Source organism: Copadichromis virginalis, linkage group LG20 (assembly GCF_057382275.1).
Source record: "Copadichromis virginalis isolate Kocher_CV1m ecotype Utaka linkage group LG20, C_Virginalis_male_GT1.1, whole genome shotgun sequence".
Lineage (NCBI taxonomy): Eukaryota > Metazoa > Chordata > Actinopteri > Cichliformes > Cichlidae > Copadichromis > Copadichromis virginalis.
Window position 1 is genome coordinate 158257 of NC_140637.1, and position 26823 is coordinate 185079.

The 26823-nt window shown below is 41.2% G+C and overlaps 2 protein-coding genes across 2 annotated transcripts; both read right to left on the reverse strand.

Annotated features, from left to right (window-relative positions):
- Positions 1–1754: 1754 nt before the first annotated feature.
- LOC146683865 (NUAK family SNF1-like kinase 1) lies at positions 1755–17865 on the reverse strand. The gene is made up of 7 exons (XM_085443704.1): positions 17234–17865; positions 12866–12986; positions 11791–11942; positions 9437–9502; positions 5315–5434; positions 4709–4841; positions 1755–4601 (listed from the first exon to the last, which is right to left on the reverse strand). Exons 1-7 carry the CDS (start codon positions 17567–17569, stop codon positions 3412–3414), a joined length of 2118 nt encoding a protein of 705 aa, XP_085299830.1. The 5' UTR covers positions 17570–17865; the 3' UTR covers positions 1755–3411.
- A 222-nt stretch (positions 17866–18087) lies between these two features.
- LOC146683866 (bone morphogenetic protein receptor type-2-like) lies at positions 18088–26638 on the reverse strand. Its single transcript, XM_085443705.1, has 11 exons — positions 26575–26638; positions 26146–26355; positions 25749–25907; positions 25182–25283; positions 23983–24086; positions 23657–23878; positions 22664–22778; positions 22244–22401; positions 21908–22061; positions 20633–20769; positions 18088–20551 (listed from the first exon to the last, which is right to left on the reverse strand). The coding sequence occupies exons 1-11, from the start codon at positions 26609–26611 to the stop codon at positions 20435–20437; spliced, it is 1515 nt and encodes a 504-aa protein (XP_085299831.1). The 5' UTR covers positions 26612–26638; the 3' UTR covers positions 18088–20434.
- Between the last annotated feature and the right edge of the window lie 185 nt (positions 26639–26823).

The following is a 26823-nucleotide window of genomic DNA, read 5'->3' on the forward strand; positions in this document are numbered from 1 at the left end:
CCACCACAGACTCATAGAAAATCCTCAGCATTTTCTGGCAGATGTTGAAGGACCTCAGTCGCCTCAAAAAGTAGAGACGACTCTGGCCCTTCCTGTAAAGTGCTGTGGTGTTTTTAGCCCAGTCCAGTTTATTGTCAATGTGTACTCCAAGGTATTTATAGTCCTCCACAATGTCAACACTGACCCCCTGGATTGAAACAGGGGTCAAGTGTTTCCTGGTCTTCCTGAAGTCCACGATCAGTTCCTTGGTCTTTGCCACGTTGAGCTGCAGACTTTATTGTTCATAAAGTCACTGCGTTACAAAAAAAATCATGTGAGCAACATAAATCTTTGCACAGGCAAACATATAATCATCATGTGGTACCTATTAATGAATGTCCAGACAAATAACACAGAAACATGAGATAATAAATAAATAAATATAATTTGCTTGGAACAAATCCATTAAATATAACGGTGCTTTGTCTTAAAGGGGCTAATGTTGCAATACCTTCAACTGTAAGAGAATCATTATTAAAAACATCCTATACTGTATGAGCATGCCTTGGGACATAGATCACAATTTGGAGTCTAAAGCGTCATTAAATAGTCAGGAATTTATATGTTTGGGCATCATGGCAGTGCAGTGGTTAGCACGGTTCCCTCTGGAGCACTCCTACAGTTTGTCTCTCCATGCCCTTGTGGGCTTTTTTTGGATACCCAAGCTTTCTCCCAAAGTCCTAATACAAGCATTTTAGGTTAACTTGCACTTCAAAGCTAGAGCCTCCAGCTGTGCCACTGACCCTGAGTTGGATAAGAAGAAGAACGTGGATAGATGGATGTTTTGATGATTTAAACATATTTCTTCAAATCACCTCCCAGTACAGTAGTTTTGATGACAACCCATCTTAAGCAATGATTGAGAATCCAGAAGTCTTGGGTGTAGATAAAGGCTGTATCACATTTACTCATCTACTCGCTGTGCATGCATCATAAACATTAGCTCAGCACAGTTAAATGGTTGTTCTTATGTAACAAAATAGTCCCCATGACACTGACGGGATATGAGTGTTGTGAAAAGTCACCATCTGACCTTTGCTCTGGATTTCATCCTCTGCTGGCCAACTTTTTCTCCAATCAATCAATTCAAATTATATAAAGTGTCCTAAAATGGGGAGAAGACTTAAAGAAATTTACAACCAGGCAAGTGAATGGTATAAAATAATAATGTTTATCAAAGACCATGCCGGGCTTCTTCACATCTAAACAAGGCCTTCTGGTGAGTTTTGTTGTTTTGGAGATGTTGGCATTTTTTTTAATCCATACAGAAAAATGTAATCCTTAAAATGAAAATCTCCAAACAACAATCTATGAAGTGTTTACTCATTGGACAGGCTTTCAAAACACAACATTGGAATAACTGTTTAATGAAACCTGCTTTTTCAAATCTGCTGTTTCCACAGTTAATGTTTCCTTTTTGTAGAGCATTTAAAGAAAGAAACTGTGCCTACTTCTTTTTATAACCAAGTCCATTAAAAACTATGAAAACAATCTGTGGGCCAACTAGAGCTGAGTTTATGGAGACAGAAACACAGAAGAAGACAGCAAGGTAACTAAATAGACATCTTTTTGTCTTCCACACTCAGACAAATAATCAAACTAACTAACATCCCTGCTTTCGAGTACAAACTCTATGGTTGGTCAAGATGCAATACGTCTTACAACATGCTGCTGATTTTATTTATCGTTTCATCAGAAAAGACACTGCAAACTGCTCAGATTCAAATAATTTATTTTACCCAGAAAAACAAAAATATTTAAAAAAAACAAACAAAAAAAGTTAAAGAGAATTCTTTGTATTTCCTCTCACAGTATGAAAATCACAGATTTAATATTGCATACATCTACTGCATACATCACCTAAACATCCAGAGCAGCACAGGTGGTGTCACGGTAAAAAGCAATGTGATCTATCTGCTATTCACACTGTGTGTGTTGGTGCAAAGAAGCAAACTGTGCACAGTGAAACACTGTGTGGCATAAATATACTTGAAAAAAAATATTGACATCGGCATTACTTTCCTTAGCATTTTAGATAAGCGGAATATAAACATTTAACAAATGGGGTTTAACCAATGTGAAGTGTCTGTTAACAACCATAGATCCTCTTGTGCAAGCCCACAGTGCATAAACATAAGCAGGATGATGCATGAACAGATAATGAATAAAAACACAATTTATTCTCAGATGAGAAATTAGAATTTCTGACAGATTATACAGGTTAATACTGAACACTTAAAATGTCCTGATATCTGCTACATTTTAGTGCGCTATAACCATGTCGCAATGTTTATATAAGGTTTATAAAGTGCTGCCACAAAGTATCCCAAAGGTCAACTGAGCAGAATTTATCATCATAACAGAAGTTGCTACAGTCTAGTTTCCATCCAAACACTGCACACATTTGAACACATTTCAGAAAATCATTAAGCTAAAAGCAAACTTCTATGCATATCTGTTTCCATATGTATGTGTGACTGCATGAAGGTGGATACTTGAGTATAAGTAGCTGATGATGTTAAATTTATTGCCGGGTGTTATCACAACCACTGCAGAACAACAGTGTGCAAATTATATATTACAAAAGATCACCAGCAAAATTAGTAGCACTGCCAAAGAATGCAGAAAAAATGAAATTATATTTACATTTGTTTCATATATTAATTTAACTAATGCTCCTCCTCGCCATTAGTTCTCACATACATACTGTATGCTTCTATCTGACATGCTTCATGCACGATTAGTGTATAAAAAGCTAGTTTCAATTGCACTTTGCCACATTTCACTGTTATCAATACACACATATTTTTTTGAACTTTAAAAGTATTTTTTCTTCTTTTTTTCTGAACTTACACCTCAGATTTTATATCCAAAATGGTCAAAAAATGCAGGTGGATGGAAATATCTTTAAGTCTTTTGACTTACTCATACAATGATTGTCGATAAATCAAAGATGCATGGATTACCATGTTAGCAGATGACAGCCTTCAGACAAAGATTTTGAGAGTTGTCAACATCAATCTGCAAAAATCTACAAGGAGAGTCTGTTGTGCAGGTGAGGTCGGACCAAGTCCATTAAACAGACTATTCTGTCCTGTCTCTGCAAACTGCTGGAAATCAGGTCCCATTTGGAGGAACACAGTTAAACAGTCAGAGGCTACACTTTAATTTATCGCTGCAAATATGCTGAGACATGGTGCTTTACATCGGCAGTGCAATGGTCATGAGAGTCTGTGTACTTGAGATGCAACCTTTGTAGAGTTCATGAAGTCTTTTCAAGATCGCAGGCACTGATTATCACATAAAACTGAACTGAAGAGCTGGAATTAAACCCAGTTTTTCAGCACACTAAAGTTTCTAATACGCTTCGTATTACAGCATTTCCTTTTTTGTTTGTCGTTGTCCAACAACCCTGTCCGCCTCGCCTCTCAGCTGCTCCAAATCGTCCTCTGAGCTGTGCCGCACCCCCCTTGAGAAAATCTTGCGACGTGACTGGGAGCTAAGGTCCAGCAGATCAAAGGAATCGGAGGAGAAGAGGCTATCCTCGCTCACAACACTAGAGGGGCGGCTATGACGGCCCTCAGCATCCCCTGCAGTCTGGAGGAGATGCTGCAGAGCCTCTGGGAATATCGCAGGAGTTGGAGAGGGAGAAGACTGGTGGTTGTCAGGAAGATCCAGGCTGCGAGAAAACTTTCCATTACGTTTCAAAATACCCTTACGTCTTCTTACTGCTTCTGTGCGCATTGTGGGACTGTCTTCAACTCCAGGGAGACATGTTTGTTGTTTGTGGGAACAGGACTGACCTGCATTACTGTCTGTACTTCCTACACCTGAGCCCCTTCTGTCTGATGAGGAACCATAACCTGACTCCCCACCATACAAGTTCTTTAGTATCCCTTTCTTGGGCATTTTGGACGACGGCTGACTGAATGTAGTTGGAGACAGAAGGCTGGTTGATAGGACGTCAACATACGCATGAGTAAGACTGTGTGTTCGACAGGGCTGCGGTGCAGTGTTACAGAGCTGAGAGGGGGAGTTATCCCTGGGAGGGGTGTGAAAGACTGAATCTAAACTTCTCTGGTGTTTCAGAATACCTTTGGGCTTTTTTCTTTCAAAAGTGGAACTGGAGGAAATCACCACGGAAGAAGCAGTTGCTAAACAAACGTCACTGCAAGCTCCCTGTGCAGTCTGGGGAATCGCATTCTCCTTGCGAGACTTCCTAAGACTCGATATTCCACCGCGCACCCTTGCACCTCCCCCACATTCGTGCTTTAGAGGTAAGCTGAAGTAAAAGGGGTTGGAAGCGTGTTGAGGAAGACCGGAAGAGTCTGAGGACAGGCAGTCTGCATCCACCGTCAAACTGCTAGCAGCAGCAACCTGATTCTGCCAGTCGATGTAGCGAGCCAGCAGCGGGGAGGGGCACTCTTGGTGTGGAAATGAAGGGCAGTCACACACACTCTCTTCATATCCCCAGTTCACCCACCAGTGGTTAGCCACGTCCTCTATCGTGGCTCTCTCATCCACACGCACTGTCAGCAACCAGCCGATGAGAGCACAGGCGTCTGGAGGGGACAGAGTCAACAGTTATTTATGGCCACTACGCTGACAAACCAGATCCCATTTGACAGCTTTAAAAATATATATAAAAAATAAAGTTATGAAGCTTTACCAGAGGGGGGGTTGGGTCTGCGATAGCGACCTTGGCTGATCTGCTCTGTGAGTTTTGTGTGACTGGCACCATCGAATGGCATGCTGCTGTAAACAAGGGCATACAGCAACACCCCCAGTGCCCAGCAGTCCACCTAAGACACAAACACATACAGAATGAAATATTATATTATTTTAAAGCATATTCATGAACAAAAGAAGATGTACTGTGGTTTAAAGCTACACTAATCCAGAAGATATGAATTTTACACTGCTAAATTAGTGTAATTTAGCATTGCACTAATATAAATAACAATGTTGGATTCATGAAAGACACAAAATGCAGCAGAACCAGCGACATCATAATTTTTTTACATTTTAAAGAGCTTTTTTTCATGCCAGCATCTGGTGCCTACAATACCCACAATGCAAGTTGTTAGAATTAGCTAATGTACTAGAAAGCTGTTGTTTTAAAAGAAAACCAGCCACATGTGGTGACATTAAATGATGATGTAATCTCACCAAAAGCAGCCCTCCAGTCTTGCAGTAAACAAAACTGATTATTCTGTGAACATTTTAAAACAACCTAACATCCATAATGCTGGGAATTAACAGCATGTTGACCAACCTCTGGTCCCTGGTATGGGAGCCCTTTCACGATCTCTGGGGCAGCGTAGAGCGGACTTCCACAGTAGGTTTGCAGCAGCGTGCCCTTGTGGAAATTATTTGAGAGGCCAAAATCAGCCAGCTGCAAAAAAGAAAGAATGCAAATTAACATATTTTGTTAATAATTATTTTTATTTCTTCCTACTGCTGACACTATTCAAAGCTTTCACAGCTGCTGGATGTGTCTGCGCTCATTTTCTGTGTCAAGTAAACACAAGAGGTTCATGTGACACTGTGAATCATAGATGGCGTAACTGTCACATTACAAGACAACAGATCTCAGTCCAGATGTCTCTCCACAAACTCAAAACACTGATATCTCAAACTTTATGTCACAGTGAACTAATCAGTTCACACTGAATCCTGCACTGAGTTTCATTCACTTTAGCACTCGGCCTCACGCAATCTAAATTCCTTTTCAGTGACTATGTACGGAAAGCTTTTAGTCATGTGGGAAAGAAAATACACAATAACTCAAAAGCAATTCCTTTTAAAGGAGCCAAAAATACTGCAGGTATGCTGAGCTTTTGCCAGAGTAAGTGTGAGCGAGGAAAAGGGGAGCGGGCCAAAAGCATCAGGCTGCTTACGCCCACGTAATGGAACAATCACTCACTCGAGGCTCCGAAAGCCATACGCAGACATACTGTGTCTCTCCTCTATCTGCGAAGATTATAAACATGCATGCTGGCTCACTATCAGCCCTCGTGGTGTTAAAAATATTCACAATGACAGGTTCACTTCCATGGTAGAGAGATACGGGGAAACAAAGACCTCATTGAAGAAGACAACACTGTAAATGCAAGCCAGCTCACTGTTCATATATATCCAGTGGCAATTAGCACATTTCTTTGGACTCCCATATGTTTGCATGCATTCAGTCTATAGTGAGACAGTTCTTCATGAAGCTGGAAGAGTGAATGAATGACTACCAAATGCTTACGAAAACAAAGTCAAACACAAAGTTACACTCTACAGACTAATATTCTACTTTAAACCTGACATGACCTAACATTTCACATATCTGCCTCTCTCTGCCCCATACAGATGCCATTAAGCAGCTATTGTGCAGACATAACAACGCATTGCACAGAGCCTCGGTCATTTCCTGCAGCAGATGCCGAGAATATATAGCACTCATAATTCTTATTCTCATGTATATATCTCATGTATATCTCATGCACATATCTTTCTTTCTACATAGCACTTTAATTCTTATTGTCTGCACTGAAGCACCGCAGCAATTTCCTAATGTTGTAAACCTCAACATCTGGCAATAAACCCATTCTGATTCTGATTCTGATTCTGAAAGGCCGGTGCGGTGAACCTCCGGTGATGTGGTTGGCAGCGAATGAAGACCCGCAGAGAAGTTTGCACATAGCGTTTTCTTTTGACAGACAGAGCACACATACGTAAACCCCCTGACTGGCATGAATCCTCAAGATTGTCGCTAAATTCCCAGCATTCCCTGCTGACCATGCACAGCTCTGATATAGGGAGAACAATGCCCAAATAAGGCAAGAAATATTCCCTGGGTTCTTTTGTAAGGCCTTACATTGTGTTTTTTCACATTCACTGTCCATTGCTCAACAACACATTGAAATTCCTCTGGGTAGAAAATGCTCCAACATATATCCTGAAAGTACACTGTGTTTGCATTTTATGTTGGAGGCGGCAAAACAATCCACGTAGCATGGATCAGATGATAATGGGAAGGGGTTAGGGTTAGGGGAACAATATGAGGGAGGTCTGGAATGGTGTGAAAACCATCACAGGCCACAACACCAAGAAAAGCACAGTGGGGGGGACTGTGGAGAAGGCAAACGAACTCAACAACTTCTTCAACAGGTTTGACCAGCCCACAACCCCCCCACCCTCACCTTCACCTTTACTACAGAGTCCTCTCCCCACTCTCCTACCTCCCTCGCTTCCCCCCCCTTCCTACACCATGACACCCCCTCCTCCAATCCCTCTCTCAGCAGCAAGACATCTCCCCCCCTCCCCTCCTCCCAAACATCTCCCAGTGTCACAGTGGATCAGGTCAGGAGACAACTGAGGAAGCTTCGCCCCAGGAAGGCAGCAGGCCCAGACAAGGTGTGTCCTAGGATGCTAAAGGCGTGTGCTGCTGAACTTGGGGAGCCGCTACAACGAGTCTTCAATCTCAGTCTGCGACTGGGGAGAGTGCCCGCCCTATGGAAGATATCCTGCATCGTCCCGGTCCCCAAAAGGAACCGGCCCAATGAGCTGAATGACTTCCGACCGGTGGCACTGACGTCACATCTTATGAAGACTCTAGAGCGGCTCTTCCTCAACCTCCTCCGACCACAGGTACAACATGCCCAGGACCCACTACAGTTTGCATACAAGGCGGGTGTCGGAGTGGAGGATGCCATCCTGTACCTCCTGCATAGAGCCCACTCACACCTAGATGGGGGAAAAGGCACGGTCAGGATCCTGTTTCTTGACTTTTCCAGTGCCTTTAATACCATCCGGCCCTGTATGCTTCAGGAAAAACTGAACAGGATGGAGGTGGACCCCTGCCTGGTCGCTTGGATCTCCGACTACCTCACCGACAGGCCACAGTACGTCAGGCTGAAGGACATCACGTCTGACACTGTGGTCAGCAGCACAGGAGCACCACAGAGAACTGTGCTGTCCCCTCTTCTCCTCACCCTGTACACCTCTGACTTCTGCTACAACTCTGAATTATGCCATATTCAGAAGTTTGCAGATGACACGGCCATCATGGGGTGTATCTGGGATGATCAGGAAGAGGAGTACAGAAGTCTGGTGAGGAACTTTGTCGCATGGAGTCACACAAACCACCTGCAACTCAACACCTCAAAGACCAAGGAACTGGTTGTGGACTTCGGGAGGTCCAGAGAAGGTCCACTGCTGGTTCAGATAGAGGGGGAGGAGGTGGAGGTGGTCAACAAGTACAAGTACCTCGGGCTGTGGGTGGACAATAAACTGGACTGGTCATGCAACACAGAGCACCTGTATAAAAAAGCCCAAAGCCGACTGTACTTCCTCAGGAGGCTGAGGTCTTTTAACATCTGCAGGAAGCTCCTGAGGATGTTTTACCAGTCAGTGGTTGCTGGAGTACTTTTCTATGCTGTGGTGTGCTGGGGGAGCAGCACAGCAAAGAAGGACTCATGCAGGCTGGAGAAACTGATCAGGAAGGCTAGCTCTGTGGTCGGCATGAAGCTGGACACTCTGGTGACAGTGGCAGAGAAAAGGACATTAAAGAAACTGATGGACATTATGAACAATGCTGGGCATCCTCTGCACACGGCCATTAACAACCAGAAGAGTCTGTTCAGTGACAGGTTGCTTCTCCCCAAGACAAGAACTAACAGACTTAAAAACTCCTTTGTCCCACACGCCATCAAACTGTTTAACTCCTCTCTGGAGGGGAGAGGGAGGGGAGACAGGAGGACAAAGGAGGGGGGAACAACTAAGTTGTAGTGCCTCTTCACCTCACTGTGCAATACCTTTTGTGCAATACTTTTGTAAATGGTCAATGGTGCAAATAGACCTCAATACTTGAAATGTGCAATTCACTTGTATTTTTATTTTTTATTCCTATTTATTCTATTTATCCCCTTCGTATATTTTATTTTTATTTGTCTCTGTATTTATATGTGTGTGTGTGTGTGTGTGTGTGTGTGTGTGTGTGTGTGTGTGTGTGTGTATATATATATATATATATATAAAAAAAACACCCAGCACGCCCCTGCGGGCGGTTTATCCTTCAAGCTCGGGTCCTCTACCAGAGGCCTGGGAGCTTGAGGGTCCTGCGCAGTATCTTAGCTGTTCCCAGGACTGCGCTCTTCTGGACAGAGATCTCCGATGTTGTTCCTGGGACATATATATATATATATATATATATATATATATATATATATATATAAATAAAACATTCTGTAACTGTAACTTCTGTCGGTGCTGTGCTTTTGGAAACAGAATTTCCCAGAGGAACCCACCCGAGGGATTAATAAAGTTCTATCTTATCTTATCTCATTAAATGCTAAGGAAATGTGGCAAGGTGGCTCAGTTAGTGCACAATATTTTCTTAGGATCCTACCTTTACATTCAAATCTTGGTCCAAAAGAATGTTCTCCAGCTTGAGGTCTCGATGCACAACCCCGTTCTGCAAGACAGGAGAAACACACTTGAGGTCCTGCTCTTGGAGAGTCTGAAGGAAGATCATCAGACTGTTTAATTATTCTCAAGCATGAGAAGGTGCTCTGTTTTTTCATCGGATGACGGTTTGAGTCGCCGACTGGCATTAAGCACAAGTGTGCAAGGAAAAGGCAGATGACTCAAAATCTACACTATTTGTAGCAAAATAAATTGCATATGTAGTACCTCATTAGGTGTGGTCACCCAGGAAATCATGTGACACTTTAAACATTCCTGTCAGTTCGTCTTAAACAAACTTTATTTCATTTATTAAATTCTCTTCTTATGTGAAGGAAATGGCCAATGACCTCAGACAGTGCTTTGTGTGCTACATGTAACTGCACTATGTGTGTATGTGTGCAAGCACGGCAGACACACGTATGGTTAGATGTGGTTTATCAGGTCGTTTACAGGCATTTTACTATCGTTTAAAATGCCTGTGAACGGAGCAGTGAATGGCCCTCGATTATTTCCATTTTTCTCGTGAAGTCTTGCTCGTCTTTCCATGTGCACCGCATACCTCTGAGGCACATTCAATAATTCATTCACGCTGGAACATTCATGTCTATTTTGGGACAATATTCAAGGGCACGAGGAGCCCAAATTCCATCACCCTGCACACCACAGAGACGCAGAAGCTGAATGATAAGTTTAACGTGAGCAGATTCACACAGAGTCCAAACTGCCAAAATAAGAAAAGCAAAACAACTGCCTTTTTTTCCCCATGTCCAGCTCAGCTGACAGTCAGGCAGATATACTAAGTTCCACTGTAATGCACTTCTGTTTAAACAGGACTTAATAGGGGTTTGGAGCGTGATGTCATGGGGGTGGGCGCGGAAAGGATTTTGGCCCGATCCGCCATTTTGGGGGTCTAAGTAAGGAGCGAAAGCATAGCCATGGTTCGTACTTGCTGTGCGGTCGGCTGCAATGTTCGATCTTACGACCGGCACGGGAATAAGTTTGGATTGTCTTTTTATGCTTTCCCAACCTGGAAGCAACATGAAGGAGCTCATGTATCAGATATTACCAAACGAAGGCGTCTAGCCTGGATAGCAGCCGTGAGACGAGCTGATATCAAGTTCTGTTACGTCTCCAGATATCAGCTGGTGTGCTCAAGACATTTTCATTCCGGTAAGTTCTAAATATGTTCACATCACACTTTATAGCTGAATAATATCATCGTTGGTGGTCTCAGAAGTTATAGAAATTGCGATCAAACATAGAATGGAGTGACTTGATTGGTTGATGTAAAGACAATAAATGAAATGAGACAGGAAGGACACAAATTGGCGTTAATAATTTACCCGATTATCAATGTGTTAACTTGCATGTACTTTACAATTATGGGCATATAATATGATAACGATATTTTAGCAGTTAAATGATAAATGTGTAACATTAATTATGGTGGGGGGTGGAAAATGGCTATTTCACTCGGTGCACTCCAGCTGACTTACTTTGACGACGTACTCAGAGTTTGGCGGCTTGAAAATAGCCAAATCTTGCACCCAGCCATTTGTAAATTGGATGTGCGCCTCCAGTGACTTGTAATTACGAAACTGGTTCGCTGTGTAAGCGCTTACTCCACAAACAAGATACGTGAAGATATCGGGGTAGGACAGTGGCGGTAAGTCGTCTGGGTCTTTACTCCACTGCCGTATTTCAAATGGGTCCAGATTTGCGATGCACTCTATTTTTTTTCAAGTACCGCTGCTTCGCCTCTGGACGCAATCGGTCTCTATACCGTCCGTTTTCTTTTGAGCTGCTTTTAAGCATGTTTCTTGTCGTCGTCGTTCCAACACAGTGTGTTTGTTTTGATTCGTAGACCCCGAAAATGGAGCTGCGCTCCCACAATGCATTGCGGCGTGACGTCAACTCCAAAGCCCTATAAGTCCTCGATAATTCCTGCTTTCTGGCCTGATTTTATGTACACAACAATAAATCAGAGAAACAAAGAAGTGTTTGTTTCTATGCCAAGGCTTACAGTAATGTTGAAGGAGGCTCATTTAGCGTTTGTTAAATGTGTCAGTGTGTGACTGTAAAGAACAATCGAGCCTTATAATGCGCTCTTAACCCAAAGAGATCTGAAAACTCAAGTCAAGTTTTTCTGAAGTAATAGGATTAGGATTTATTGGTTTAAGCGGTACAGTATTTGCATGTGTGCACACGTGCCTGTGTGCAATTTGCTAACTTGTAATGTATTCCTGTTGGGCACCTGCAGAACACATGTGGGTAGGTTGTTTGGTGTGTATAAACCTTATGGCAGTAGTGGACAGCAGATGTAATCTGTCTGAAGATGCTGCGGGCTTCTGTTTCTGGCAGTCGCCTCCTCTCCTGTATGTAATCATACAGCTCTCCTCTGCTGGCGTACTCCATCACAATCACAATCTTATCCCGGCTCTCAAACACTGTCAACACAGGAAAACAGAAACCTTTAATGCTGTTTTGGCTGTGTAGGTTTTCAACTCCTGTGTAATCCGTGTATGCAAATGCTTATTGATTTCAATAAATCTTCATAGAAACAGAAATATCTGCAGTTTCTGTCATTTGTACAACTTTAAAAGAGTCTCACCTGATGAATGGCTACCAATCGAAATGATATACTTAAGTATAGTGACAGGTGTGGGGCTAACTGGAATTTTTTATCTTATTGATGACTATAACATCCTCCTCATTTGTTCTATTGAACAACAATACCCATCCAACAATAAATGGGAGACCTTTAGTGAATAAGGGTAAAAATCTTCTGTTTTTATTGTTAAGTAACACTACAAGATGATGAAACAAGATACCAAAGACCATCTCTCAAGGCTGTTTTAGAAGTTTTACAATTCTTTTCCATCATATTGTTTCATTTCTGGGTGCTGTAGCTTTTAGCAAATCATTTTTGGGGAGATTCCTTCTTGCTGCAGTGAGTATTTTGGTGGTTTAGCCTGAATTGACCCAGAGTGGTATTTGTAGTAGTTTTGGGATATTTTTCCCAAATTAGTGCATCAGTGATATGATTTTAAGTTAAGTATTTAACAACAATGCAAGTTTATGGAACGGAGTAAGAAGACATGTGTACGATTCTTTGTACAAATAGGAAATACTTAGTTGGGTCGTGTCATTGTTGGTTTTGGGCTTCAAATAGGATTTGTGAGCATTACCAGCGTTATCCCTTAGCCCCTGGCATTGTTAAACAACACTGCTGTAAATGCTGCTGTGTGTGTTGTGGAACTTAATATCTTTCAACTAACGTTCTTTAAAATATTGACTGCCTAAACGCTAGCTGGATACCAAACTATGAAATTGTCTGATTACGTGGGAAGGTGTGTCAGTGTCATCTTACCCTCATGGAAGCGTATGATGTTGGGGTGACTGAGTGAAGATGTGATCTCAATCTCTCTCTGGATGTGAATTCTGTCCAGGTCGTCGGTGATGCGCTCCTTGCGGATTGACTTGATCGCCACCTTGGAAGGAAGACAAAGTTTAGAGGATGTTATACAAAAAAGGTTGTGTCCAAATTTCATACACCATGTGTTAAATCTAGTGACTGAGTAATAAAACTTGAGCCAGTAGATTTAATTTCCATAAATTCCTCAGAAAACACACAAATTTAACCATTTTCTGCTTTACCTCCATCAAAGCAACAAATAAATAAACAGTTCATGCATCATCTGCACAGCCAAACATGGAAACAAAGGCATACTGTACATACTGTTGATGCTTAAAAACACACACGCTCATACACTAATAAAATCTCTGGGTATTAGACATGATTATGTGGGTTTAAAGGCTGCATGGTGAGAGCAGATCTCGTGATGTGAGATGTTCAGAGGCAGAAGGTTGACAGCTGCAGTGTTCACACTCTGCTTCTTTAATCCCATACACCAGTGCAACCCGAAGCTTCTGAACACACACACGCAGGCCCACAATAAAAACATGCATCCTAAAACAAACCTATAAAACTGGTTGGATAGAATAAGTGTCACATAATCAACACTTTACAAAGACGAGACAAGTGCATGCAGGCAGACAACGAGGCATCGGAGTGTGCCTAAAATACACAAAGGACAACAGAGACGTGGAATATAACAAGTAGCTGAAGCCATGGGACTAATTTGTGAGGCTGATATTTAAACATGGGACGAAACATGCGCTGTATAATTTTGCATGTCCCTGTGGGTGAGCTCCCACAGGTCAAAACTCGAGTTTTCTCAGCTGGCGGGGGGAAAAAAATGTCTCCGAAAAACTGGAAGAGACACAGTTCGCACGCTCCATCAACCATGATAGTTATGCAACACAACACGAACACCATCCAGGGAACCCCTGAGACTGAAGTGACCTTCTGATTTATGAGGTCATCAGCTGAAGGGCAGATATTAAAAAGTTGGGGAGGCAGATTCTGATGCTCACTAAAGAGCCATTTATGACCCAAATACTTAAAGCAATGTGAGGAAGAGAAGGGGAGACTGTAAAATCAGTTACTGGGATGATTTAGTGCAATATAACAGATAAAAGTTATGGATTAGACACGTCAAGATATAGACTGGGAGTCAAAAAATTCTACTGCCGTCTCAGCTCTAATTTACTACCAAGACTTTGAAGTGACACATGACACAGGGAATACAGACCCTCTGGGTATGGTTCAGGGCAAAGTGAGCATTTTATCTGACTGATTTCAAGGGGCCATGTGTGAGTAGAGGAAGCTGTGGTTGTTTGTGTGATCTCACCCTTATGCCTGCAAATATCCTGCAGATGCATCACGCAGAGATATGACCTCTAAAGTATCCTTCTCACCAACAACATCTCATCGTTTCCTCTAAAAACTGCAACCATGCAAACTGCAACAATGTGTAGGAAACACAACGCAGCATGTGGGAGTCATTCAGGCGTTCTCTGACATCATCACGGCCTATATTATGATGGCATGGCAATTTTAGATGTGCAAAGGGATGTACTAGCTTTCCCATCCCCTTCTTGTTTTCCTGCTGACTCCAGTCTTGACTTATTGCAGGTGTGTTTGTCTGTATGAAGTCATCATGGGGGTTGGGGTGTGCACCAACTTCCTTCCTACCCTGCTATTCTCACAAACACACAAATGTATCCCAGGAGCCTGAGCATCACTAAAGGTCCCTGCTGCATCTGTGAACGATTTAGCGGCAGAATTATACAGGCTTCCTGCCAGAGTGACCCTTGACCTCCAATCATCTACACACAGCCTTAAGCCGTCCCTTTCCTTAACCAGGAATTGCAGAACTGATGGGAAACTGGGCAAAGACATATACATTAAATGCAAGAAAGGAAACAAGAATTTTTTTCTGATGGCATTATCTGATTGCTTCAATTCCTTTTTTTTTTTTCTTTCTTGCCTACGATATTTAAGCTTTAAAAACAAGTGAGGCTCCAAACCAGGGTAAGTGACCACAGAATACTTAGCTTGCATAACCAAGGCTGGTTATTCATCTTTCCTTTTGCTTTACCCTGTGCATTCATGAGGATGACTTACATTCCTTTCTTGCAGCGTCACAGGAAAACCACTTAGACACTTTACAGGAACAAGTCTCAAGTGAGCTCCTTAATATAAAGTCACTCATAGTGCCTTCTCTTCCTGCTCTTCTTCCTGCTTTCCTCTCCCATCTCCCCAAGCTCACAAAACAGCCCGCTAGCCTTGTTTCCAAAAATAATGCCTGTTTTGTTTCAAAGAATCCTTGGTATGTGCCTGCTAATGGCTCAAGGAATTCAGCTTTTCCCCCTTGTCCTACCAAACCCACTCACCCTGCACGCACGCGCGCGCGCGCACACACACACACACACACACACACACACACACACACACACACACACACACACACACACACACACACACACACACACACACACACACACACACACTCTCTACATGGCCTTGTTCATCTCTCTGTATCCTACCAGCAGTCTCTTATACATGCTTCACTACATGTTAAGATATAGAATAGAATAGAATTGTACACAACAGAAAACAAGTTGCAAAGTGCTTGAAAGTCGTGCAAAGAAATGACCTGGTATGAATAGAGTCCGTGTGTGAGTGGCATGAGTGATGAGGGTAACTCAGGCCATGGCTCAGATTAGTGAGGTGATTGGGCAGGGGTGGGGTGTGGGGAGAAAGTGTTTTTTGACAGTCTGAATGTCCCAGGGGAAGAAGGTGTTTTTGAGTCTGAAGGTGTGGGACCTGATTGACCTGAGGCGCCAACCAGAAGGCAGCAGGTCATACAGGTGGTGGGCGCGGTGCAAAGGGTCGCCTGTGATGGCCCTGGTTTTCCTGAGATAGGAGGATCTGGCGATGGCTTCCAAGGGTGGTAGAGGGCAGTGACTGATGTTTTAGGTGATGTTAATTACGCTCTGCACAGGCTTCGTGTTCTCTGTTGTGGCCCCTGCGTAGCAAACACCCAGGAAGTAGAAGAGCACACTCTCCAATGAGGAGCTGTAGAAGGCCACTTCTGGTCCAGGTTATTCTTCCTCAGGACACAGAGGAAATGAAGCTGCTGTTGGGCTTTCTTTACCAGGGTGTTGTGGCTCCAGGTGAGATCCATGGAGATGTGGGTGATTCTACAGATTCCACCCATTCTTAATTTATAATGAGTGGGGAGTAGACCTATCTTTGCCTCATGAAGTCCATTATGAGTTCTTTTGTTTTAAGGGAGTTAAGCTTCAGGTTATTTTCTGAGCACCGTCAGGACATCATTGGCATACGTGTCGATGTCATTAGTTGGCTGGGTTGGTGTGCAGTCATAGGTGTACAATAGAGGGCTGAGAATGATTTGCTCTGTAAGCAAACTGGTGGGGGTTGAGGGAAGGGGGGTAGGCAGTCTCTGATATACTGAGACATTTTCTAGTTGGTGAGGGCTACGACGTCTCCACACCTGGCGGGGGTTACTATCAGTGAGGAGATCTGGCAATCACAGTTGAAGGAGCCAGACAAATTGTGAGAAACTCACTCTAATCAGGATCATCTTTTTTGTCGCAATCAGATTATGGAACTGTGTTTATTTACTAAAATAAACCAGAAAGGAAACTGATGAGGCCCCGTCCTCTCAGATCACAGCACAGAGGGAGGGATTAAGGTCTGACCAGACATAAACCCACGATTATTCAAACTAATCTGGCACCACATTCTGTTTTAACCTAGATATTCAGATTGTGAAGTTAAATAGAAACTTGTTATGGTATTATGTCTTGCTCTCTGTGTGTGTGTGCTTAAGTCTGGGTTTTTAGGGGTCAGACTCTAGTTGGAGCAGACCTATTGTAGTGATTTTATCCCCTTTTTCAATTGCTGAGTGAGTCAGACCAAAGGCATCTCAAGCTGGCAGCACAAGAAATGGGTTCAGGATCAACGCATATCCTACCACACGCAGAGCGCCCCCCACGAAGTTCTTTCCACCTTCAAATTAATATTTAATTACCACTGAGCAACACTGTGGCAAGTGCAGCACGCAAGCACAGACGCATGAAGACACAGGCGAAAAGTAAAAGCATGGGAATCACATTACACTTTTTATAGGCTTTTTACAGGGTCAGCAGACGAGGTTAGGAGGTCAGATCAATTTCAGAAACTGATAATTTATCGTTTCCTTTCACCACATTTCGCCCTTTGTTTAGGAAATAACGAGTCCTTCAGCCACACAGCTCCGAAAAGCTTGAGGCAGTATAATATGATGGGTTATGGTGACCATCTTACCGTCTTCAGGCTCGCTCTCTCCACCGCTTTCTTCACTTTGCCGTAGGTGCCTTTCCCCAGCGTCTCCATCACCTCAAAACGGTGCTTTAAGTTGTGCTTGTGCTGATGCTTTTTTACTTCAATGGACGCTGTGGCTGTGGATGCCTGGCCCAGCGCCTCCACGCCTACTTTCATGTTTCTCTGTCGCTTCTCCGCGTTGCAGGCACGGCGGCTGTCCATTCTCGGTGACTGCTCGCCGCCATGCTGGCTGCTGGACGCCGCGTCCTGCAGGCAGCCCAGCTCGGAGCGTCCGCTAGTGTTCATTGCGTCTCTGCTGTCCGCCTCACGTCTGCCCATCCTCTCTGCGCACTTTGCGCACCTGTCAGGAGCAGCTTTCCTCGGGACCGGATCCCCAAATCAATTTGAGTTTTGATAAAAAGCAGCTGGAGCTCTTTTTAATGATCGGGTTGTCCATATAGAGTCTCACACGTTTAAAGGAGGCTTCTGTAATGGTCTGAAAATTAAGAAATGCCCCAAAGCCGTCTGATCTATCGGCCCAGCTGTTGTTTTCTACTACCACTCTCAGTCTCAGGAACACAGCAACAAGAGCGACGGGAACCACACGCTCCGAGGCGAGGGGTGGAGCCTCCACAAGGCAACATCCCCGAGCGTCACACTCGTTTGGGATTAATTTGGGTTTTTCCAGCGAATACTTGACCTACCCAGCGGCAGAAACACGGGGGAAGAAGGCATGCGGGGAATGTCCTGCGGGTCAGATTTACCCTAAATCCATCACTTCAATCAGACATTTGTGGTGGTGCTGTGCCATGCGGCGAGCTTCGAAGACTCTGAGGAAGTTGGCAGAGACTTTGCAGTCAAAGAAAAGGGATTTTATTCTTTTATTTAAAACGTACATTTTAAACAGTAAAACAAAGAAACAAAAAAAACTGTTATAGATAAAGTAACCTCGGTTAAACGTCATGAAATAAGACAGCAGAAGCAAAGGACAGTGAGAGATACATGCTCTGTGGCTGTGTTGTGTGCAGAGTACAACTAACAAGTTAAGGATGGTTTAGCTGTCAGCAGTTGTTAAACCAGTATCTGCACTATATCTGCCAAATTTCCCTAGCAGAACTTAACACCAGGTAATGTGTGGCCCTTAATTTAAAACGCAGCCAGAGAGAGTGAAGCAGCAGCAGCAGGTCCCACTCCAGCTTATGTGATACAAGGTGAGTTTAAAAAAGTGGAAACTACAAGTTATTCCAAATAATCATTAGTGTCAGTAGCAGTTTCAGCTGAAAGGACTGAGCTTTATCATATGCTGGACGAGGAGTTCACAGCTACAAGATATTTTGAGGAAAGCAATGTGTTTGAAACTGAAGATATAGCATTTTAAAATACCACAGTGGCTCTGCTGCTTTATTAAAAGAAACGCTTTTGTTAGTTCTAATGAAACCGCATCAGGCAGGACACCAGCATAACTGTGAGCTCTCTAGTAGATGTTTCCGTGCATGACTAAATCACCCAGAATATCTGCAAGACCATTAGACTGCAGTACATGACGTCTCTGGCTTTTGTGGTTGGTAACATCAAAAGAACACTAACAGAAAGTGGGCTTAAAAGTAGGACAAGGGTTAAAATGAGGTTTACTGTTCTTTGTGGATTTTTGGAAATTGTTAAACTTATTCATCCTCGACTGACTCCTTCGTTGGGTTACCCACCACAAGCATATTATACTGGTTCAAATACTTCTTTCTCATTTGTTTCTCTACTGTTGTTAAAATTTGATGACATATAAAGTCATATTTTTGGAGCTTTGTGCAAACTTTTGACTTAATCACAGCAACATTTGTAATGACAGTTACATACTGGAATTCAGTGCATGCAGCATACAATAAGGCAATGCCAAAGAAACAGTTTTAAACTTGTGGTTGAAGGTTGGAGATCAAAAGACATGCTGCTGAGGCATGAGCATGCATCTCTGAAACATCAGTGACATTTTTGCATGAAAACAACATTTCAGTTGAATGCAAAAGTTTAAACAACGAAATGCTTAAATAAATATATTTCAAGTGTAAGCCAGAAGAATGTGGCCACATGTTGAACATGCTGGCTTTTTTCCTTGTTGTAGTGTTGAGAATAGATTTGTGATGAGATCACAATCCATTGTTTCCACTGCAAACAAATAGATGTGAGTGAACAGTGACATCTAGTGGTCAGTTTTAAAATAATCTTTATAATTAATTTGATAAATGAAAATTCTCTAATTCATAAGTTTCCTTGATTACACATTTTTAAATGAATATTATATTTGGTATTCTGCATCACCTTCAAAGCCCAGCCACAGCAGTCAAACGGTGTACGCTTGGAGTTTGTCCCTGTTGCTATCCTCTCTTTCATAAGTGATAAATGGGATTAAAAAGGTAACATTATGCACATTAATTTAAAGGCAGCTAAGTTACACAGTGTAAGATATATGCACTGGGGGAGTCTCCTGGGATTCAACAGTTACTTAGTAACTTCAACAGTAACAGTAACTTAGTAAACAGCACTCAATCATTGAGATACTGAAGTTAATGAAGAATAAATGTCAATAAAACATGAATTTCATGTTTCTTTGTTTGAAGACCTAAAAATTAGATTTAGCTTGAAATTTAAAACTGAAATAAATACTTGCACTTTCCAATAATCCCACTTACAGTTGATCATGGAATATTTAGTAAGAAACAAAGGAAACACTCTGATCTTATCTTTTTTCTTTTTCGTTTTTTTAGGAGTGACCGTTTAGGGAGAGGTTCAATTTAAATTGAGTTTATGCGTATGAAACATTTGCTTTTTGGGTGATATTTGTTGCATTTCTGAGATGTTTTGAACTTGCATGGCTGCTACTTTGGTCGGTTCTCTTTTGTAATATATACCACGGGGCTTTCCATTAGCACGAACACAAATCCTGTGGGCTTTAAAAGAAACAGTGAAACCAGTTCCTGCTGAAGTAAGGCGTCAGTGGTACTATTAATGAGATGAAATTCAGTCTCCTTGTCAGTATAGCTCTGAGTAAACTGGGACAGAAATGCCTATGAGCCTGCTGAGTAATGCTATCAGAGTTCACTTTATATCAGAACTGCCAGATAAGAGATCATTATGGCAGCTGATGCAGAAAAAGGTTTCTGAAGGAAAGCAGTACAAAATCATGTCTACCTGAAAAGACAACAGAAAAAGAAGTCACAGAGAGTAAGAAGACTGAAGAGAGGTTATTCTTTCCACAACACTGTGAGCTGTCAGTCGGGCTTCTGAATCACTGTCCCAGCAATCCTCCAGGAGCTCCCTCAGCGCAGCTCCCTGAGAACAATAAACATTTAGTCCACACATTACAGACACCACAGGTGTAAGTGGTACCACAAAGCCCCTATGCAAGAATACCTGTGGTAGCAGTTCCCAGTGTTCAGGTATACAGGGTCTTTTGTCCATATAGGACACGTACAGCATGAGGCTCTCCAGTGTTACATTGCTTCCCAGCTCTAGTTCATATGGCAAAAGATGCTGTGGTGCAGCTCCGCCTGCAGGTGGAAGCAGTGCTATTAGTTTTTTCTAGGCTTAGTGAATTGAAAATATGACTTGTCAGCCCAGAAACCAATGCATTAACTATCAGATTTCAAGCAACTGGGAAACCAGGCCGGCTGGAGCGCACTATTCACCAGTTTCTGATTCAGATCAGTTTTCCCCTTTCAGTGACACACCCACTGAAAAGCCAGTGTGGTAATTGATATTTTCTGAGAGGAATGAAAGCTGGACACTCTAGCAACAGCCTGAAATTGTACTGTTGATAATGACAACCCATTACAATAATAGGCTCGCCTTAAAGCAGAGAAAACTGAATGACCTGCAGTTTTTTGTTTCTAAATTCAGACTACATTAAAAGTATCATATTTGACTCCAAACACATCAGAAACACTGCAGGTGTATGACATGACATTTATCATTTGCACTGCTGCACCATTATTGTTTGTTTGTTAATTTATTTCAAACGTGTAAACAATATACAGGTACACTTTGTAAAGAAAATAAGAGTGAGAGAGAGAAAATACTATACAAAAGTCAATACATTTCAATATTGCTACCGTTCTGATTCATTTACATGTTGAAAGGGAGTGGGAAGAAGTACACACTTATTTAATCCCACCCCTTTGCCATAAGTTATCAGTTAATATTTAGTCAGCTTCCTTACTGATATAATTTGTAATAAAAATAGTGAACAGATTTCTGAAATAATATATACTATATACTATAATATCACATCATGAAATTTTTTAAATAGAGACATTCACTTATTATCAATATTTTCCCTTTCTTTATAGTTCAAGAAGATCATATTTTTATAACTCTTTTTCAACTGTTTTCTGTTTGGACGTTGCTTTAATTCCATATTCAAACTGTTCCACAGTTTCACTCCATGAACAGAAACACAAAAGCTTTTTCTTGTAGTACGTACCTTACATGTAAAAAAAAAAAAAAGATAATTTCTAGTCAAATAAAGCTGCACTTTACAGCTACACAATATACAGCAACCTTTTTACAGTTTGCCAAGCCGTTTAGGTACTCTGAATAACTTTACCTTGGCCTTCTGTACTACTCTAAAGAGCCTTGGACTTATTTTTGAACATCATAACATCATATCATCTACTCATAATGACTAACCTTCAAATAAATCATAGCAGCACATCCAGATCTCCCACAGCAGCAGACCCAAAGCATAAACGTCACCCTGCATGAGAAACATGCTTTCGTTCAGGTTCACAAAGCCTTCCAGGATCTCAGGAGCCATGTAGTGCAGCGTGCCCAGTTGAATACACTACAAAAATACAAATGTATCTATTAGAAATAAGTAATATTGGATGTTTTGATTTCATGTAATTCTAGTGTGAAATTTTAATTACTTCAAAAAACAGCAGCAAGTCTAGGTCTTCAAGTTTTTTTGTTTTGTTATTTAAATAAGAGGATTTGAGTGGATAAACAGTAGTACCTGTGTCTCACCTTTGTGTTTTTATTCTGGTTGTGCCTGCGGTAAGGCTCTGAACAAGAACGCAGAATGGTGGAGCATCCAAAATCACACAGGGCACAGGTACCATCCGCCTTCACCAGCACGTTGGAGCTGCTGAGGTCTCTGTGGGCCACAGGAGGTTTGTGCAAATCTGTATGAAAAATCCAATAAACAATATTTTGTTCCTGTAGCTTACTCTCACATACCAAGACAGCCTCACATAAACAGCTTATCATTATTTAAGATTTGTGGCCACATTAGATGAATCACTGCAGTAGATCCATTGTTTGGATAAAAACAACTCATCTTTATTCTTGATGATAATAGTTTAAAAACATGCATTCTATGCTTCCCACATCAAACAGACAACCCATGCACACATGCATTTGTTGCAATATTATTCTGGCCAGTACCATGGCTGAGAAGGTCAGAGTGGAGATAGGAAAGTCCCTGTGATAGCGACTGGCACAGGTTCAGTGAGAACATCCAGCTCGTGGTTTGTTTTGACAAAAAGGAATGAAGAGATCCCTGAAATCAAAGGGATAATAGTCATTCGTACTTGAAGCATACAGTGGTTTCAAATACATAAAGCGCTATAGACTTAGAGCCATCGAACATAAACTATTCAACCATAAATATAGAAAAGCAATTATGTTTCACACATTAGCATTAGTTTTAAACTTTATGTAGAGCTGTTCTACTCTTACTGATCAACTGAAGTCCTACAAGGTTTAACCATACAGTACCGGATTATCCGATCTATGTCCAGGTTAGAATAACAGCTTAATATGACATGAATGTCTTCTGACTATGAGAATGTGAGAGCTCCACACAGAAAGACTAAGTTCAAACTAGGAAGCTTCCCTGCTGTGAGGCAGCAATCCTGACCCCTGACCCATTAAACCTTTATTAATGGTTTTGTTCAGTATACCCATCTTAAAATCTTTACAATCGTTTCCACTTAGTGTTTGCAATAATTTTATTAGCCTTACTCTACGATAATTCTGTCTCGGACTAGACATCTGATCAGAAATGGTTTTAATGATGAATGAGTCACATAATGCGACATGTTTCCTTCAGTCTCCGATGGGATCAAAAAGGAGCTGAAGTCATTGTGATTAAATAAGAGATGTGGGTAGAATAGCTGGTTTAATAAATATTTTTAAACACAGTGGCTTAACCTGGCATATAATTTGACATTTTTAGCGCCTGTTCATTTATTAATTTTTCTTTAACATTTACTCACGTTACTTTAGATAATTTGAATAAATATTTTTCTTTTACCTATATATTCTATTTGTCACTTGTAACAGACTCTTAGTATTATTTACAAATATTTCTCTGGTCTGTTCCATGCAGTTTTTTCCTTGAGCAGCTGTTGTCTTCGTGCAAAGGTTTTCACTCACATATTCAGCAAACTGCAGCACGATGAACCAGCTTTTGTCATCTGGTTTCCTCCCAGTACCGAGAAAGTTCACAATGCTAGTATGCTTTGACAGCAGTAGCTCATAAATCTCCTTTTCTGTGTTAAAATTATGTTCATAGGCTGCAGGTAAAAATTTGACAGCCACCACAGAGCCCTGGTATGTCCCTTGAAAAACAGTTGCAAAATGCCCTCGGCCCACAATCTGCAGGACATAAACAAGTAAAGAATCAGAACCTGTATGCATTTCTTGCTGATAATTTGCACACTACCTACTGTGGAATTAACCTGTTTCATAGCAGAGCATACCTGCTGTAGCTCGATCTGACTGATGTCGATCTCAGAGGTTTTTGTCATTTGGCAGGAACAGGAGGGTCGGATGTGGTAATGACTGGGGGACTGTAGATTCTTCTCTGAAATATTATAGTAAAGAAGTGATTTAGTTGCCACTCATAGAAAGTAATCTGGTAGTACAATAAAGCCACCATTCATTTGAAAGCTTCCTGATTAGTTACTGAGAGCATGGAAATGTGACTGAAGAGTAGCAGAGGGAGTACCGTAACACAGATAAAAACCAAGGTCAGCGTAGCACATAGAATGAAGGCATTTCAAGGCCAAGACATCATGGGAACTCAATTTAAGTTGAGAAAATGTAGAAACAATAGCTTTATTCTTCTGTGGAATTAAAAAAGACAAATGGACACATTATTACCATATTAATACTAAAAATAGACGGGTAAACCTAATATCTCATCACAGTTGATTGATGTGAACATGCAATGCAAATATTAAACACTAAAAATGTAAAACTGAAGGCAGAAAATGGACCTTAAACAAAACAGTCTTCAACCTCTGAGCTGGCCAGCTTGTTGTCAACTTTTATCACATGCGATGTTATCCCTTAATGAAATTCACGCAAGTTACACATCCCAGAGAACGACTCAACAAGTATGGAATGCCAGGACTGCCAAAATGAATTAATTAAATAGACCGTTAAATAATAAATAAATACATCATGAAATAATTAATTAAATGTGTCAATAATTAATCAAATATATATATATGTAATTAATTAATTAAATACATATTTGGACATATTTAATTAATTATTAATTATTTATTTCACATTTTAATTAATTATTGACACATTTAATTATTTCATGATAATTTTATTATTTCATTTTGGCAGTCCTGACCCTAGGAATTAAGACTGCCAAAATGAATAATTAATTAAATTATAGCATTAAAAAAAAAAAAAGCATTAAAAGTGACATTGTTATTTTTAGGAAAATAGCAAACTGAATTTGAGTGTTTTTGCCCTGCATGCTGGACTTCTCTGAGAAATCTGAGGGTAAAGCATAACTTTGAAGGTGTAAAAGAAGATTCACTATTTTTTCTTTTCTTTTCTTTTCTTTTCTTTTTTTGCAGTGGAGTCAGTCAGGTCAAACTGAATTACTCAAGTGGTATTTAAATCCTAAATAATGTTTTTGAAGAAAAAAGAACTTTACTTTTCTTTTTTAGGCAACTTCTCCATTGAGCAGCAACGATCCAGAAACACATAAAGAGCAAAATCCCAACCAGAGGTTTCACAGCCTTTTTCATGAAGACGACTAAAAAGGGGAGAAAAAAGGATTAGGTGCCAGTTGAATTCTGAATGAATGATCATATCTATCGCACATGCGAATGGGTGAAGAATTCAAGGAAAAACACAACAATTTGAGCTAGAGATCTTTGTAATGGTGTGTGAGCCATTTTGCTGGCATGGTGATGGCTAACTGTTCCAGATACTGACAAATCAATGCCAAGTGTTGGGTGTCTGGTAATGTTACACTTAATGTTGATTTTTCCTTAAATTTGTCAACCACCTGAATATATATTCAGCATAACAAGAGCCTAACAAGAAAAAGATCTTTGGTTTGATTCCCCGAGGGGCACAAATTCCTTTGGGGTTGCCTCGGGAAGGACATGAAGTGTTTTAGGCTTTTTAAATGCTTCTAATTGTATTATGATATATTATTCTTAAATTATACATTTATTTAGTAATTCACGGTTATATAACCTTATTAATACCATACCTGAAAAATAAGAGTAGGGGTGTGAAGTCTGTTCTTTTCCCCAAGTAATGTTGCCATTGCAGAGGTCTGTGTTGCACATGCACGTCAAGAATTGATTGTTGATGCGTGTTTGTGCCTTGCAGGTTTCATCTGGGCATGACTTTTCAATTCTGTCACAAGCTGCAATCGAAAAATCAGGAGCACGACAAACAATATTACATACTTCATTATACTTCACAGCACGTGGCACATTTCAGCTGTTACAATTGGCGCGGGAGCTTTCTTTAAACTAGCTTATCAATCATTAGATTTTTTTTTGCTAATGTGCTAAAAATGTGTTGTTGTTGTTGTTGTTGTTGTTGTTTTCAATCACCCACTATACACTCCACGTACTTGCCCAGACATACGGGCTTCTTACCAAGAATGTCAGCTTTTGGTGTGCCGTTAATGATCCGGTAGTAGCCCACGCAACAGTCCGTGGTCTCACAAACTTGCACTGACCCGCTCACACTGCCCGCAGCAGTGTATTTCTTATTCTGCCTGTAGTTATGCTTTGTACTTTCTGTTATTTGAAAAAAACACCTTCTCTTCTGCTGTAAGGGCTTGCTGTAGATGCACATAATACATTCTGGGAATAAAAAAAAAGAATAAAAAGAAAGTCGGACGTATAATGTAAGATGACAACGGTGATTAATAACATAGGAGTCTAAATTAGCCTAGTCAACAGTCCTTTTACAACACAAGCAACACAACCTGTAACTATTAGCAGCCATCATTAATCAAAATCAGACACAGAAAAAGGAACAAACAACACAGCAGATTGGCAGATGATTTTAAAAATACTCACCCAAGGCCAAAATCAGCCACCACCTTTCTACTAGCATGTTTATTCACCCTGAGCGGCGAAGTTGAATGACTGTCCTGAGAATGTGAGATTCGTTTCTCATGCTTGCAAGCGCACCTCCCACCAGCCCACACCTGCTCTTGTATCCTTGCGCGAGGACACTTGTTGTCTAAAACATTAAATTTAGCCTCCCAGACTATCGGCATCATCTATCATCATCAAGGTCTCACAAAATGGCAATTTCAAAGAACT